At 31.5% G+C, this 17,813-nt stretch overlaps 1 protein-coding gene across 4 annotated transcripts in view; it reads left to right on the forward strand.

Annotated features, from left to right (window-relative positions):
* The window catches only part of LOC127732951 (furin-like protease kpc-1), an 88,327-nt gene extending 78,092 nt beyond the window's left edge, over positions 1 to 10,235 (forward strand). For 3 of the 4 annotated variants that reach the window (XM_052242173.1, XM_052242174.1, XM_052242175.1), the window contains 3 exons: positions 1,281 to 1,802; positions 4,250 to 4,387; positions 5,154 to 10,235. In XM_052242173.1, the coding sequence (XP_052098133.1) occupies positions 1,281 to 1,802; positions 4,250 to 4,387; positions 5,154 to 5,716 (1,223 nt within the window). In that variant the 3' untranslated portion in view covers positions 5,717 to 10,235. The remainder of the gene's footprint in view (positions 1 to 1,280; positions 1,803 to 4,249; positions 4,388 to 5,153) is intronic. The other variant, XM_052242176.1, reaches the window with a different exon arrangement.
* The last annotated feature ends 7,578 nt before the right edge of the window (positions 10,236 to 17,813 follow it).

A 17,813-nucleotide genomic window follows, 5' to 3' on the forward strand; every position in this document is an offset into this window, starting at 1 on the left:
ATGGTTTAAATTGAAGAGTATTTTTTAAAAGAATTTTATTATTCTTATGATGAATAAATGCAAGTGTTATAGGACCTAACTCCTAGAAATAAGATTTGCATGCACAAATGGTTTTCTGTACATTTATGTTTTTTTGCTCTAGTTGATATCCACTATTTTTGCAATATCTTATTTTGACGCAATAATTGTCACTTTAGTGATATTTAGAATTTTATCTTTTCTTAATATCAAACAAACGTATAAATTATTTGTCAGACCTTCACACAAGATATATAATGCTCTTGAATTTACAATTTTCTTGGTCTTTATAAAAATACATTTGTTTCATGAATTGATTTAATTTCAATTGTTAATTCTGGTTAAGTTAATGTGCAGAGTTGGCTAAACTAAACTTACTTTCTTCATCTTTAAAGAGAATTACATTGTACAAAACAAAACTGAATAACTTAACATATTTGGTGGGTCAATGTTTTATGTATGGTTCACAGAAGATAGATATTTGGAAGCTTAGTGTATGCAGTTGTAGAATTTGAAAAGCATGGTCGTGTATATTTTTTGTAGGAAATAAATAGATTTTTCTCTGATTTGTATGCTTATTTATTCTAAAGTCAAAGTATAACTCATACTTATGACATTGTTCATATATCATTTTTATCCAGCAAAAGATTTATCTTATGTATATATAACCACATTAAATTTGTCCGAGTTTTCTTGAGACTAAGAAAAAGAATTTTTTGTTAAAAGTAAAGCACTGTAAAACAGTCTTGAGAAACTATTGGTTTTAAAAATAATGCCAAAGGGATATTTACAGTTTCTAGTTTGATACCTTTTAAGCCAATAGTTGATTATGTTTATTTAAGCTTTGATTTATTTAGCTGGCCATATTTGCATGGGAAGCTTAATGTTGAGTTTTGGTTTAGAAGTTTTTATTATGTATGTTTACCCACATTAGAAAAGCTGCTACAGATTTAAAACATGCTGCGCTAGTGCTTTATAATAGACAGATCATTTCTTTTGTGGTTTATAGTGTTTTTTTTATCCTTTTTTCAAATTAGTTGTATCAGAATTTATGTTGAGAAATTTTCAAGTGAAATAAGGCCAACCAAGAAATTTTCATAATACTTGTTTAATATTTTTTATTATGTAAATCATAATTTGAATAGGAGCATGTTACCTGTGGGCCTGCATTGTATTCCAAAAATTGTAATATTTATTCCCTATTATGTGTGTGTTTGATTCAATGCCACTAATGTTGTTTTGTGCGTCTTTTTTGTTTACAGTCCGGGGAGCTAAGTTAAAGGATTGGGTGCTTGTCTTGTATGGAACGAAGCAACATCCACAGGAGCCAACCAAATCACGAACTAAAAAAAATAATGACTACAACCCCTATACTCAGAATTACTATGATAACCCTGTTTATCCAAAATCTCAAGTACATAAACAACCTTATAATTATAATCCAGAAAGAAATTACGATCCTTATAGGACTCGTTACCAGCATAACTATCCTAATAACAATGATCCATATGATCAGCGATTTTATCAGCGAAAACCTACAACCACATCGTCAACTACTTCTACCACGACAACCACCACCACCACCACTACTGAAGCTCCATTTCTGGCCAAGTCAAGCAATATAAATAGACATGTTTATCCAAACTCGCACTACAATGATCCTTTCTTTCAAAATCATAATTTCCCAAGCAAGGACCACATGTGTATTTTTGAAACGTTGGCTAAAAAGAAAAACATGTCTGCTCAGCAATACATGAGGATGGTACGAGAAAACATGACTCCAGGCAAGAAATATCTTCATATTGGCATGAAGTTGTTGTTTGTTACTCCTTAGTTGTTTGTTGTAAAGGGACACAACTCTTTTTTAGAGTTATATCCCTTGACGTATTGAGTTATATTGTTCATTGTTGTTGAATGACCTTTTATGGAGTACTATTTGGTTAGCATGTACTGAATGTATTTTATTATGTTCTGTTTTTAGTAGTATGTTGTTTGAGATGTTTTATTTTTTGTATATTTTTAGATCTTAGTAATATATTGTTGCTATAACGATGCAATATTTTCTGTGAACCATTAACACAAGTAACAGTTTTTCCTGTCAGTAATATTATAAGTATTTTTTTTTTATTTCAAAATAATTATTTTTTGAAAAATTGCTTTTATATTTTGCTGAGAAATTTATTATAATGTTTGATCGTTTTGCTTTATTTAGTATTTTTTCTTTTCTATTATTTACTTTGCAGATGATTCTTGTAGATAATCACTGTTGTGTGTGTGTGTGCATACTTTCATGTGCCTATAATTAATTTTACACATATTTCTAGCCTTCACCACATACAATATTTCCACAGTATTTAGGATTCACATATGAGTAGAAATATAAAACACAGACTGAGCAGGAGTAGATTGTTACATAAAAATGTCATAAAGTCTTAGTAGTCAGCAAACTAGTTTAATATAACTTATAAAAATAAAGAGATGTGAAAAGAGTTTATGAGATGTGTATCACCAGAGACCAAGTGATGTAGAAGGTTAGCAACTATAGGTCACTTTACTGGCTTTAACAATGAGCAAAACCCATACTGCATAGCAAGCTATAAAAGCCTATGAAATTACAAATGTAAAACAATTCAAAAGAGTAAACTAACAGTCTGATTTATGTACAAAACTGTAAAGTAAAAACAATTATGATATACATATACAGCAACAAATGGCAAATATAGTCTTGCACAATCATGACCTTTTGATCTAGCTATATCTTATACAATTTGTTGTACCGCAGATGACATACAAAACTCAAATCTTAATAGCAGTAGATTTTGTTGTAGCTTCCTTTTCAAGTTGTAATTAGGGGCCTTGGTGGCCGAGTGATATAAATAGAAGTACTGTATTACTAGCCTGTCAACACTGAGGTTGTGAGTTCGAATCCCACACATGGCAGGTGCACTTGACTCCAATCTTAATTGACTAGGATTGTCAGTTTTCCTACCAAAGGTCATTGTAGTAAAAACTGACCGCCATGAAATAGCACAATAGTGCTGAAAGTAGCATTACACATTTAGTTGTAATTCATATTTTTACACACATATTTTTTAACTGTCTCTAAGATAAAGTTTTTATGGTAACATTGCTTCAAGGATATTGTGATGTAACATTATTGTGGGGTTAAAAGATTGTGACCTGTACACATATCACATGAGACCATGTTTGATTAAATTCAAAGCTATATATGTGACCTATAGACATCCTCAGCCTTTGGTCTCTGATAAATAGTTGTCTCATTGGCAATCATACCACATATCCATATTTTCGTATTTATCAAATGATTCTGTGATGTTCATTTCCTGACCTTACTGTATAAGTTAAAGTAATAATTAATAATTGGTAGCTAATATTTTCAGTTTGGTACATAATCATATCCACACATCTGTTAAAAAGTAAAAGATAACACTAATAGACTGATACAGGGCAGAGTAACATTAATGGTTATTACTTTGAAAAATGGACTGATACAGGGCAGAGTAACATTAATGATTATTACTTTGAAAAATCGACTGATACAGGGCAGAGTAACATTAATGATTATTACTTTGAAAAATCGACTGATACAGGGCAGGGTAACATTAATGGTTATTACTTTGAAAAATCGACTGATACAGGGCAGAGTAACATTAATGATTATTACTTTGAAAAATGGACTGATACAGGGCAGAGTAACATTAATGGTTATTACTTTGAAAAATGGACTGATACAGGGCAGAGTAACATTAATGATTATTACTTTGAAAAATCGACTGATACAGGGCAGAGTAACATTAATGATTATTACTTTGAAAAATCGACTGATACAGGGCAGGGTAACATTAATGGTTATTACTTTGAAAAATCGACTGATACAGGGCAGAGTAACATTAATGATTATTACTTTGAAAAATGGACTGATACAGGGCAGGGTAACATTAATAATTATTACTTTGAAAAATCGACTGATACAGGGCAGGGTAACATTAATGGTTATTACTTTGAAAAATTATCAATCAAATAGCTGTTATTCTGAATGTTAGATTATTTTGTAGAAGACAAGATTTCAAACCTAACTACTGAATGTGTATGATTTATTGTACAATGCTATTATCATCTGTATAGTCAAACACAGAAGTTACAAAGTAACATCCTTCAGTTTTGATTTGACAGTAAATATACAATGAACTTTTTTTTTTTCTAATTGCAGCTCAGTTAAAACAATGGAGCTTGGTAATGAGGGGAACTCTAACACATCCTCAGAAAAAGAATGATTCCACTCCATCATATATGCCAATTCAACAACCATTTAAATGTGCGGGCATCACAAATAATGGAGTGTGTATAGGTATGTATGATCTTGTACAATGTGCTTATATTACATCTATAGGTACTTTTGGGTTGCTGTCTCATGTACATTATACTCTACATCTCTCTATATTCACAAGTGTATCGTAGAACTTGAGATTACCCAGTATTTATATGACACACACGACAAAAAGAAATTAAAATCTATTACATCTTGTATATTTGCAAACCAGAGTGAGGCACACAACAAAAGAAAATGATGTGATCTTATTATTGACTTTAAAGTTTATACAATACACAAATATATGACAACAAAATAAAGAGTGACACATCAAGTGTATACAAGAAACAGACAGCAAAACAAAATTATGCAATCTTAATTATAATAAGTTTGACATATCATGTGTAAACAATTAGTTTTGGTTGCCTGTGTCTATGCTTATCCCCTCTTATTGCCTCTTGTGATTGTATGTACAATTAATTTGATTTTGGATTTTCACCTTACATACTGACGCTGTATTTAGAGGAGGTAATCATACTTATATATGATAGGAAATTATAAGCTAGGGAAGATTCTGTAGCTGTGGAAAAAGATGATTAAATTAAGTATGTAAGCAGGTATTTTACTTAATGCCATAGGTCACTGCTATTTATTCATATTACATATCTTTTTAGTGTTAGCAATAGTATAGGGCTGATATGTATAAATTATGAAATTAGATAAAGGTACACATTTCCTAAGTCTTAAGCTAGGACCTTAAATTTATAACTGAAAATTTTAATATATGAATTTGGGTTTTTTTCAGAGTGTAAGCCAGGATTTTATAGATACGGAGAAGGATGCGTACCAAACTGTCCTGACCATTATTATGGAGAAATGGAAACAGTTTTAGTAGGAAACGGTGGAAATACTTCTTCCAAGTCCTCATCATACAACAGACATGGAGTCTGTAAAAAATGTAACGCTGCCTGTAAGACATGTAAGGGGCCTTATGTGACTGACTGTTACCAGTGCAGTAATGGTTATGAAGTGAGGGACGGTCAGTGTCACAAAAAACCTTTGATGAACTTCCTTGATCCAGATATGCTGAGCTTTTTTGTCTGGGTTATAATACTATGCACCTCGTTAATATTACTGTTTGGTGTTGTATTTATAGTGTTACAGGCAAGGGACCATAGGATTCTTTGTTGGAAAGAAAAAAGACATTATGATGATTCAAAGGGAAAATATAACGGTATAACAGTTAATCTGTCAGCAGGACAGGAGAGTGATAGCGAACATATAGAACATGTTTTACAAAACAGACACACAAATAATTTAAATACGTGTAATATATATCATAATAATTATACACACCAACATGCATAGCGCATGTTCAGTGGTAGTGTTGATGATTGTCTGTGTGTGTCTGTATGTGTCAGCTCAAAAGTGTAATTATGATTATGTCAATTTAATTCATGTTGCCAGTTGTCAAAATTTGTTTATTCATTTTTGTATTTTAATTTTTGTTTATGAATGTTAAATAGATGGAAGTGAGATCCTAGTTAGGTTATGTATAAAATATAATGTAGATTGAATGTTGGTAAAAGTTGAATTTAATATTATATATAATTTGCAATTGTTCTTTGAGGAGTTGTTAATGTACAAAAAATTACTATGAACTGTCTCATTTACTTTAAATGGCATTATATATTGGGTCTAAGGTTTCATTTTCAATTCTTTTGATTTTTCCTATATTGTTTATTGCGATACAAAATTGTAGTTAAATGAAAAATGCCTGAATTTTGTGAAAAATACCTGAATTCAGTTCCATTTTTATCCTGTTAACAAAAAAATCACCAAAGCCTGGCCTCTTATATTACTGAAGGGTCACTTTAAAGGCGGGTATAAATTTTGTGCATCAATTGATCACAGTTTTTGGTTATAAGCTAAATCCAAAATGGCAGTCTAGACTTGCAAAACTTTTGATAAATCTAGGTAAAAAACCTTAATTGATCATTTGCAATTTGCAATTAAAGAATATTGTTGTGATTGAATTTTAGGATGTAATAAGATGATCTTAAATTTATAAGTCATGTTTTAGGATGTAATAAAATTATCTTAAATTTATAAGTCATGTAATCATGTTATACAAAGTAAAGCAAACCCCATCTGGTGTAGGTAACTAGAATTACACACTAACATAGTGAGACCATTTTCTGTAATTATAGATAAATATAAATGTCAAAATTCGAACATTGACATATGATCTTGTTTCCTAATTTTCTTTGTGTCACCATACTTGTTTAATAAAAGCAAAATCAGACATTACTGATAGTAACATGTCATCCTATTGATTATGAGGTTAAACATAAACAAAATAACTGCTGTCAGGAAGAAGTTTACTGAAATCATTGTAAAGTATCTTGGCTTGTATTATTGGACTTTCTGAGATACTTAGGATTCTTGTCGCTACCTTCTAAAAGGCAGTTTTTTTATGTATACATCTGTGTTTGAATAGATATACCAAAACAATACAGAAAAAAAAATGTTTTCTTAGGGTCTTCATTGTCAGAACTATTTTCATCCAAATTAATATAAACATTTTGAATTCCATTTTAACCTTTGCACTTTTTTCAGTCATACTTGGCATTAAAAGTGTATGATTTTATTTGCTTTATAAGTGTAGGTTGTACATTTCATTAGATTGATTGTAATTAAAGCTCAATAAGATGTATTATAATTGTGACTTGGGAACAAACCATTTTGTAAATATTTTTGTGATGTTTTATTGCAATGTTTCAGACAGGGATCACTTAATTCTTTATTTTGTTTTGATTTGTTATTTACTATTTATTGATATTGGTAATCCTGCTGTTTAGCTTAGAAGAAATAATCTCCTTGTGTTATAGTCATTTCTGTAAAAAGAAAGCAGGTGTAATTGTTCTACTTTTTAGAAAATTAAGAAAGAGATATCTAATGATCTTGGAAATAAAATTTTTGAAAAAATTATATGAATGTAGATATGAAAACTTTGGCATGTAAATTTTTTAGCCTGAAAATCATGTTCCTTTCAAGCACTTTAAGTTTTATGTAACTAAGAAACAGTGTCCCTATTATATTTGGTTGTGAATCTTTACTTGCTGCTGTTAGACTTGGTATTTATTACAAAGCCTTCTTAGTACTTAACAGGAGGGAAATATTCACTTGATGAAGTACTGCTTAGAACAAAATCATGTAACACTTGTTATTTGCAGAACTGTGACTAACTGACTGTATTGTTCTTCTTGCTAAAGTATTTGTATTAACGTAAGGAAATGCCATTCATCTTAGTATCAGAACACATTGGCAATTTCTACTTACAGTTCTCTTTATTATGATTTTTCAAAACTTAGTTTGGACTTCCTCTAGCTACCTGTATTGTTAATTGGAACTACACACATATAATATGATATAAAAATAAGGAGATGTGGAATGATTACCAATGAGACAACTATCCATCCAAGTTCAAATGAAGTGGATGTAAGCAATTATAGGCAACCGTACAGCCTTCAACAATGAGAAAAACCCATACCGTCTAGTCGGCATGTTATCTAGTTTTTTCAGCTTTTGCAGTTCTGCATCACAAAATTTATAAGGAATTTTAGTACAGTTATTATCAGATAATGTTTGTAGAAAATGTTAAATTTTAGCAGATGTCATTATGCCTCAAAGCTACCTCAGTTTTAATCATACTCGTATATAGCATGATATCATTAGATTGATATTACTATTTCACTCTGTAAGAAGTTTATAACCTATACAATAGTTGTAACAGTGGGCTATTCTGTCAGGATATAAACTGCCAAATGTTGTTTACAGAAAATTAAACCATTAACAATTTTAGGTTTAAGTTGTTAATTTTAAGACCACCACTTTGAGAAAAACTCTGATATATGTATGCTGTGCTTGGTTTATGAAGGCTATGCTAAAATAAAAGTGTTAGGGATAGGGAACCAATTATAAAGCTTTGAATAGCTTCAAATCATGTAATAGTGTTTATACTGTGCTTTTACCCATGTCAAATCCTTACAATGAAATGAAATGACCACAAGTGTTCACTTGTTCAAGATGACAAGCCAAAGAAAGGAGTTACATATTTTTTCTGTAATATTTATTATGTTGCTATGGTAATGTGATAATGTAAATACTTATTGCTTGCCTTGTAAATGCTGACCTTCAGAATATAAACCATTAGATACAAAGAAACAGACAATGTTTATGTCTACTAAGGATTATGTTTTTTGTATTTGTCTAATTAACATTTCCTAACTGATGACACGTTTATAGTTGATTTTTGTTCAACATTATTTGTATTACTTTTGGTGTAGAATTATTCATTGCTATGAAAATTATCAGGGAAACATTTTACCTTTCTCATAACATATTGAGTAATTCACCTTTTTAGAACTTTTAAAAGATATGGATAATTTCATTGTTTATATATTAGAAACTACTGTTACCCCATTGTTTGGTTCTGTAATGAAATCACTGTTACAAATCACCATATTTTGATGTACACTTGTGATATTTTATCCAGAATGTTATAGATTTTCTTATACTGAATTAATGAATCTTGTAATAAAGCACAAATTTATGTACTGTACAATTAACAGGGAAACATGAAAATCTTTCCTGAATGATGTCAGATTACATCTGATAAATTTTTCATGGCAATCTTACTTACAGTTTTACAATGAAATAATGAATACACTAATATAGTATATGTTTCAATAGAAAGAAAAGACAAAAGATGGCTCTATCTTGGGCAAAATCTGTCCAGGAGATGTTATTCTCACAATTTTTATGCAAGTGGAACAGTTAATAACCCCCTCACTTATATTTTCATCTTAACAGTATTATGGCAGGATAAATTGTATTGTAAACTTCAGCCACAATCCTACAATTTTAAGATAAAGCAAAAAGTTTGTTGATAGAAAATGTAATCCTGACAAATGTCTGAGGAAGGTACAATGTATCATTGTTTATGCACAGTTCAATATAGTTATCTCAGGGTTTCCATGGTAACCTGGGCACATTTTTGTTTTGTTTTGTTGCATCTAGTCATTTTCTTTACTACTTACATTCAATACATGGGGTCTCCAATGGACTTTTAGTCTGCAAATAAAATTACCAGAAAGTTAACAAAAAAAGTAAAATAGTTCTGTATTTAGTCTTTCTACAATATTATTTTTGGTAACATAACTTTTGCAGATTTTCTATGTAAATTTATCAATGAAAATTTAACAGAAATCTAATATGATAGCAAGTACATTTGAAATCATGATAATATTTGATTAATAACAAGAGTTTACTGGATCCCCATGTTTGGCTGACTTAGACAATCATTATATATATATTGTACCACCAGAACCAACCAAGCAATATTTATACTCTTATGTTATGATGCATGGTGATTTTTCAATAAGTTATAATTGTATGATGAGAATAAATGATACAAATAAAACCATTTACCACCGTTGTTTGGTGTATTAACAATACAAATAAAACCATTTACCACCGTTGTTTGGTGTATTAACAATACAAATAAAACCATTTACCACCGTTGTTTGGTGTATTAACAATACAAATAAAACCATTTACCACCGTTGTTTGGTGTATTAACAATACAAATAAAACCATTTACCACCGTTGTTTGGTGTATTAACAATACAAATAAAACCATTTACCACAGTTGTTTGGTGTATTAACAATACAAATAAAACCATTTACCACCGTTGTTTGGTGTATTAACAATACAAATAAAACCATTTACCACCGTTGTTTGGTGTATTAACAATACAAATAAAACCATTTACCACCGTTGTTTGGTGTATTAACAATACAAATAAAACCATTTACCACCGTTGTTTGGTGTATTAACATTATGATAAAGAGATGTTATATGATTGCCAGCTGTTAACCAGAGACCAAAGGACATGGAGGTTAACAATTATTGGTCACCATATGGCCTTCAACAATAAGAAAAACTGATTCTGTATGGTAAGCTATAAAAGGCCCTGATGTGACAAAATTTGAAACAATTCAGAAGAGAAATCCAATGACCTCTTTTATTCTAAAAACAATAAACAAAAAAACAAATATGTCAAATAGCTACCAATGACAACCACTGAATTGCAGGACTATATACCATTGTCTTGTTATTTATTTGTGAATTTGTTCAATAACCTGTCCTTGTTTAAAGCTAACCTGACCCAATGGGCCATGTGAGCTATTGCCATCACTTTGTTTCTCGTAGTAAACATGTTTAAAACATCTTCTTTGAAACCACTTGACCACTTTCAACCAAACTTGAACTGAATGATCCTTGGGATATCTAATGTAAATTTTGTGTTTTTGTTTCTGCCTATCAAACAACATTGCTGTCATGACTTAAAATAAAAGACAAAGATTAAATGTATTAATTGTATGAAATCTTTAAAACCATAATAGATAGGGAACATCTGACAAGGCTGAAATTTTCAATTTCAAAATCTACCTTCTTTCTTTTACAACTCAAATTATCAGGTGACTCCTTATAGGAGTTATTGCCCTTAAATGACGATTTCGACTAGGTAATTTTCAAAATTTGTCTGTTATCAAAAAACTATAATTGATAGGTAGAAATTGTAAATAATAAAATGATCATCAAAACAAGATCTTCAAAAATTCCAATATGACATATACCATTGGTTGACTCCTTTTAGGAGGTATAACCTTTAAAGGATGATATTTAACTTATTTTCTAGTTTTTATATGCCCGTCTTAGACAGGAAGTATTATGTTGTACCGTTGTTGGTCCGTCCGTGGTCAACACTTCGGACAATAACTCAAAAACGCTTTCACCAATTTTCATGAAACTTTGGTGAATTGTTTATATCCATTTCAATTTTTATAAATTTTAGATTTTACGTTTCTGAGTTAGAATAAAAATGCATTGAGCAGTTTTCCTGAAACTATGGTGACTTGTTTATATCTATTGAAATAAGCTCCCTTTTGTTGTCTCGCCTTGACGGAGTCAAAAAGCGAGACATAGGTATGCTGTTTCTTGCGTCAGCGACGACCGCGACGGCGTCAACAATGTATTAGTTTGTGATTAGGTCTAGTTCATGGTGAACCACTAGTGGTAGGTCAATGATATTTGGTATGCAGTTGTATTAGCATTGGCACATCTCATCACCATGGAGATTATTTGGCCCCGCCCCCTCAGTCAAGGTCTATTAACTTTGAAACTTTTCATAGTTAACATGTATTAGTTTGTTATTAGGTCAATTTTTGGGAACAACTAGTGGTAGGTCAATGATATCTGGTATGCAGTTGTATAGGCATGGGCATATCTCATTTCCAAGGAGATTATTTGGCTCCGCCCCCTTAGTCATGGTTTATAGACTTTGAAAATTTTGCTAAGTTTACATGTATTAGTCTGTGATTAGGTCAGTTCAAGGGGAACCATTAGTGATACACCAATGTTAATTGGTGTTCAGTTGTATAAGCATTAGCACATCTCATTTCCATGGAGAATATTTGGCCCGCCCCCTCAGTCATGGTCTATTTACTTTGAAACTTTTGCTTAGTTTACATGTATTAGTTTGTGATTAGATGAGTTTAAGATGAACTGCTAATGTTAAGTCATTGATATTTGGTATGCAAATTTATTGGCATTTGCAAGTATCCTTTCCATGGAGATTATATAGCCGCACCTCTGATCATGGTTCATTGACTTTGAAACTTTTACATAGTTTACAAGTTAATGTTTGTGTTTAGGTTTGTTTAAAGGGAACAACATATAAAAAGTCAATGGTATTTGGTATACAGTTGTATTAGCATTGGCACATCTCATTCCATGGATAGTGTCTCATAAGTCGTTTTTGGCTGGTATCCTTTTACTAAATGTTAGGTTCTTATGACTTTATGTGTATATATATAGATACTGTAATGGATGGTGACACTTTAATAAAATAAATCTAATCTTATCTTATCTAACATGTTAAAGTATTGCAATTTTAATTTCAACATTTGCGTTATCAAAATTACAAAAGGCGAGACATATCTCTGTGATAACAGTTTATTTTTTATAAATTTCTGATTTGACATTGCGGAGTTTTGGAACTTTAATTGTTAAAAAATCATCAAAACTCATGTGCTCATGGCGCGGCTCTTTATTTCTTATTATTTTGGATACTTTAAAAGGTAGGAACAAGCTTCAAACTGTAATCAGCAAAAAGTATCAGTAATACTACAGTTGAGCAATTCAGGTTCTTAGGAGCCTGTTTACGGGACGTATTATGGTATACCATTGTTAGTTCGTCCATCTGTCCATCCATCCGTCCGTCCGTCTGTCCGTCCGTCCGTCCGTCGTCTGTCCATCCGTCCGTCCGTCGTCAACATGTCAGACAATAACTCTAAAATACTTTAACCAATTTGCATGAAACTTTGGTGAACTGTTTATATCTATTGACGTTAGCTCCCTTTCGTTTTTTATAAATTTTAGATTTTACGTTTCCGAGTTATGGGGTTTTTATTCATTAAAAAAGGGGAATTTAGCCAGTTTTCAGTCAATAACTCAAAAACACTTTCACCAATTTGCAAGAAACTTTTTGGTGAAATGTTTATACCTATTGACATTTGCTCCCTTCTGATTTTTATAAATTTTAGATTTTACATTTCCGAGTTATGGGGTTTTATTCATTAAAATAAATGTGGATAGTGTCCAGATGTGGACACAGATGATGCCCCGCTTGCACATCATATAGTTATAAAGGGACATAACTGAAGAACGGTAAAAGTGACGCTACCCAAATTTGAACTTGAGTTTTGTGGTAATAAGCATTGTGTGTAAGTCTCATAACATTTGGTTGAGGCTAACTTAAGTAGAGAACAGAAACTAAAAATTCAGCAATTTTTTATACGACCGCAAAAATTATATTGGTATGACGTTGGCATTGTCGTCTTCCAAAGACACATTGGTTTTTTCGCACAATAACTTTAGTTTAAGTGAATGGATCTCTATGAAATTTTAGCATAAGGTTCAATACCACAAAAGGAAGGTTGGGATTGATTTTTGGGGTTATGGTACCAACAGTTAAGGAATAAGGGGCCAAAAATAAGCATTTTTGTAACTTCCAGACAATAACTTGTGTGTTAGTGTATGGAACCCTCTGACATTGTACCACAAGGTTCCATATCTCAAAGGGAATGCTGGGATTGATTTTGGCGGTAATTGCCTCAAAATTTTAGGAATTAGGGGCCAAAAAAGGGGCAAAAAACAAGCATTTTTGTAGTTTCATGACAATAACTTGTGTGTAAGTGTATGGATCTTTCTGAAATTGTACTACAACATCCATATCACAAAGGGAAAGCTGGAATTGAGTTTGGGGGTAATGACCAAAACGTTTAGGAATAAGGGGCCAAAAATAAGCATTTTTCTAGTTTCCAGACAATAACTTGTGTTCAAATGTATGGATCTCTCTGAAATTGTACTGCATTGTACCATACCACAAAGGGAAGGCTGGGATTGATTTTGGGGGTAATTGCCTCAAAATTTTAGGAATTAGGGGCCAAAAAGGGGCAAAAAAACAAGCATTTTTTCTAGTTTCAGGACAATCACTTGTGTGTAAGTGTATGGATCTTTCTGAAATTGTACTACAAGGTTTCATATCACAAAGGGAAAGATGGTTTGAGTTTGGGGGTAATTGCCCTAAACGTTTAGGAATTTGGGGCCAAAAAACAGACATTTTTACAGTTTCCAGACAATAACTTGTGTTCAAGTTTATGGATCTCTCTGAAATTGTACTGCAAGGTACCATACCACAAAGGGAAGGCTGGGATTGAGTTTGGGGGTGATGAATCATAAGGTTCCTTTTTTTCCTTTTTTTTTTCTTTAAAATTTTACATTTTAAGTTGGTTATTTTTGATTTATATATAAAAGCAAATAATAATGATATGGTTTGATTTCATCAAAAATTGAAATATTGGGGTTATTTGATATGCTGAATCTAACCGTGTATTTAGATTCTTAATTTTTGGTCCCGTCAAATTGGTCTACATTAAGGTCCAAAGGGTCCAAAATTAAACTTAGTTTGATTTTAACAAAAATTGAATTCTTAGGGTTCTTTGATAACCGTGTATGTATTTAGATTTTGGATATTGGACCATAATAGGTAAATTAATATTTTTTAAGTTTTTAGACCACATTTATTCTGTGTCAGAAACCTATGCTGTGTCAAATAGTTAATCACAATCCAAATTCAGAGCTGTATCAAGCTTGAGTGTTGTGTCCATACTTGCCCCAACTGTTCAGGGTTCGACCTCTGCCGTCGTATCAAGCTGCGCCCAGCGGAGCATTTTATTCTATTTGTAAACACGCATAACTCTAGAACGGTTGTGTATAAGTTTTATAACATTTGGTTGAGACAAACTAAAGTTAGAGAACGGAATTGAAAAATTCAGCAATTTTTATGTTTATAAAATAGATTAAGTTAGCACTATGGTAAATTTAAATGGGTAATTATGGTTGCAAATTCCATTGGAAATTTGAATTGGGATTATGACTATATCTTGAGGGAAAGAATTTTTTGGGAGAAAAAGGGGGGGGGGGGGGGTAAAAAGAAATTGTGGGGGGTCAATTTTTTCTCGTTTCAGATTTCAGAAATTAAAAAGAATTATTCTTCAAATATTATTTATTTTTCAAATTTCAAATATTGAAAAATTTCAAGAAGTAATCTTTAATTGCACAGTATGGCGCATTAGATTTGTAAAATCTTTGACCACATTTATTTATTTGTTATGCCAAATCTGACCGTGTATTTAGATTTTTAATTTTGGGTCCAGTTTTCAAATTGGTCTACATTAAGGTCCAAAGGGTCCAAAATTAAACTTAGTTTGATTTTAACAAAAATTGAATATATGGGGTTCTTTGATATGCTGAATCTAAACATGTATTTAGATTTTTGATTTTGGGCCCAGTTTTCAAGTTGGTCCAAATTGGGGTCCAATATTAAACTTTGTTTGATTTCAACAAAAATTGAATACATGTATATGGGGTTCTTTGATATGCTGAATCTAACCATGTACTGTAAATTCAGATATTATTGCGTGCATTTATTATTGCGATTTTTGAAGAATGGACAAAAATGCGAGATTAATTATTGCGATTGCAGGAAAATCTGTATACAGATACATGTATGAGATATCAGAATGCGAGTTCTTATTATTGCGATATTCACCCAGTCGCATTATTCGCATTAATAAAAACCTCGCAATAATTTCTGAATTTACAGTATTTAGATTTTTTATTTGTGGGCCCCGCTATCAAATTGGTTCATATTGAGGTCAAAAGGGTCCAAAATTAAACTTTGTTTTATTTCATCAAAAGTTGAATAATTGGGGTTCTTTCATATGCCAAATCTAACCGTGTATTTAGATTTTTAATTTTGGGTCCAGTTTTCAAATTGGTCTACATTAAGGTCCAAGGGGTCCAAAATTAAAATTAGTTTGATTTTAACAAAAATTGAATATATGGGGTTCTTTGATATGCTGAATCTAAACATGTGTTTAGATTTTTGATTATGGGCCCAGTTTTCAAGTTGGTCCAAGTTGGGGTCCAAAATTAATCTATGTTTGATTTCAACAAAAATTGAATATATGGGGTTCTTTGATATGCTGAATCTAACCATGTATTTTGATTTTTGGGCCCCGTTATCAAATTGGTCCACATTGAGGTCAAAAGGGTCCAAAATTAAACTTTGTTTGATTTCATCAAAAATTGAATTCTTTGGATTCTTTGATATGCTGAATCTAAACATGTATTTAGATTTTTGATTTCGGGCCCAGTTATCAAGTTGGTCCAAATTGGGGTCCAAAATTAAACTTTGTTTAATTTCATCAAAAATTGAATATATAGGGTTCTTTGATATTCTGAATCTAACCATGTATTTAGATTTTTTATTTGTGGGCCCCGCTATCAAATTGGTTCATATTGAGGTCAAAAGGGTCCAAAATTAAACTTTGTTTTATTTCATCAAAAATTGAATTATTGGGGTTCTTTGATATGCCAAATCTAACCGTGTATTTAGATTTTTAATTTTGGGTCCCGTTTTTTAAATTGGTCTACATTAAGGTCCAAAGGGTCCAAAATTAAACTTAGTTTGATTTTAACAAAAATTGAATTCTTGGGGTTCTTTGATATGCTGAATCTAAACATGTGTTTAGATTTTTGATTATGGGCCCAGTTTTCAAGTTGGTCCAAGTTGGGGTCCAAAATTAATCTTTGTTTGATTTCAACAAAAATTGAATATATGGGGTTCTTTGATATGCTGAATCTAACCATGTATTTTGATTTTTGGGCCCCGTTATCAAATTGGTCCTCATTGAGGTCAAAAGGGTCCAAAATTAAACTTTGTTTGATTTCATCAAAAATTGAATTCTTTGGATTCTTTGATATACTGAATCTAACCATGTATATAGATTTTGGATATTGGACCATAATAGGTAAATTAAAAAATTTTAAGTTCTTAGACCACATTCATTCTGTGTCAGAAACCTATGCTGTGTCAAATATTTAATCACAATCCAAATTCAGAGCTGTATCAAACTTGAATGTTGTGTCCATACTTGCCCCAACTGTTCAGGGTTCGACCTCTGCAGTCGTATCAAGCTGAGCCCAGCGTAGCATTTTATTCCATTTATAAAGGGGCATAACTCTAGAATGGTTAAAGTGATGCCACCAAAATTCAAACTTGATCTGTGTTTTGTGGTAATAAGCATTGGCAAACTCAATTTCGAGAACGGAAACCAATTTTGGGACATACGTACAGACGGACAAGGGTAAAACTTAATACGGCGGGGGCATAAAAAGGGGGATTTTCCAGTTTTCAGACAACAACTCAAAAATGCTTTGAGCAGTTTTCATGAAACTTTGGTGAATTGTTTATATCTATTGACGTAAGCTCCCTTTCGATTTTAATAAATTTTAGATTTTACATTATTAAGATAACCTCCCTTTAGTTTTTCATAAATTTCTGATATGACATTGACAAGTTATTGAATTTTGAAAAAACGACGGCGTATCATGCGCTCATGGCACAGCTGTTTATTGGCTTATATCTCAAAAACTAAAGCATTTAGAGCAAATCTGACTGAATGTTCATTAGGTCAAGTTCTATCAGCCCTGAATTTTTCAGATGAATCTAACAACCCATTGTTGGGTTGCTGCCACTAAATTGGTAATTTTAAGGAAATTTTGCAGTTTTTGATTATTATCTTGAATATTATTATAGATAAAGATAAACTGTAAACAGCAAAGATGTTCAGCAAAGTAAGATCTACAAATAAGTTTTTATATGACCAAAATTGTCAATTGACCCCTTAAGGAGTTATTTCCCTTTAAGGACAATTTTACACAATTTGTTTATAATGTTTTCTAACTTTAAAAATTCTTCTCCTCTGA

Source organism: Mytilus californianus, unplaced genomic scaffold (genome assembly GCF_021869535.1).
Source record: "Mytilus californianus isolate M0D057914Y unplaced genomic scaffold, xbMytCali1.0.p SCAF_3, whole genome shotgun sequence".
Classification (NCBI taxonomy): Eukaryota; Metazoa; Mollusca; class Bivalvia; order Mytilida; family Mytilidae; genus Mytilus; species Mytilus californianus.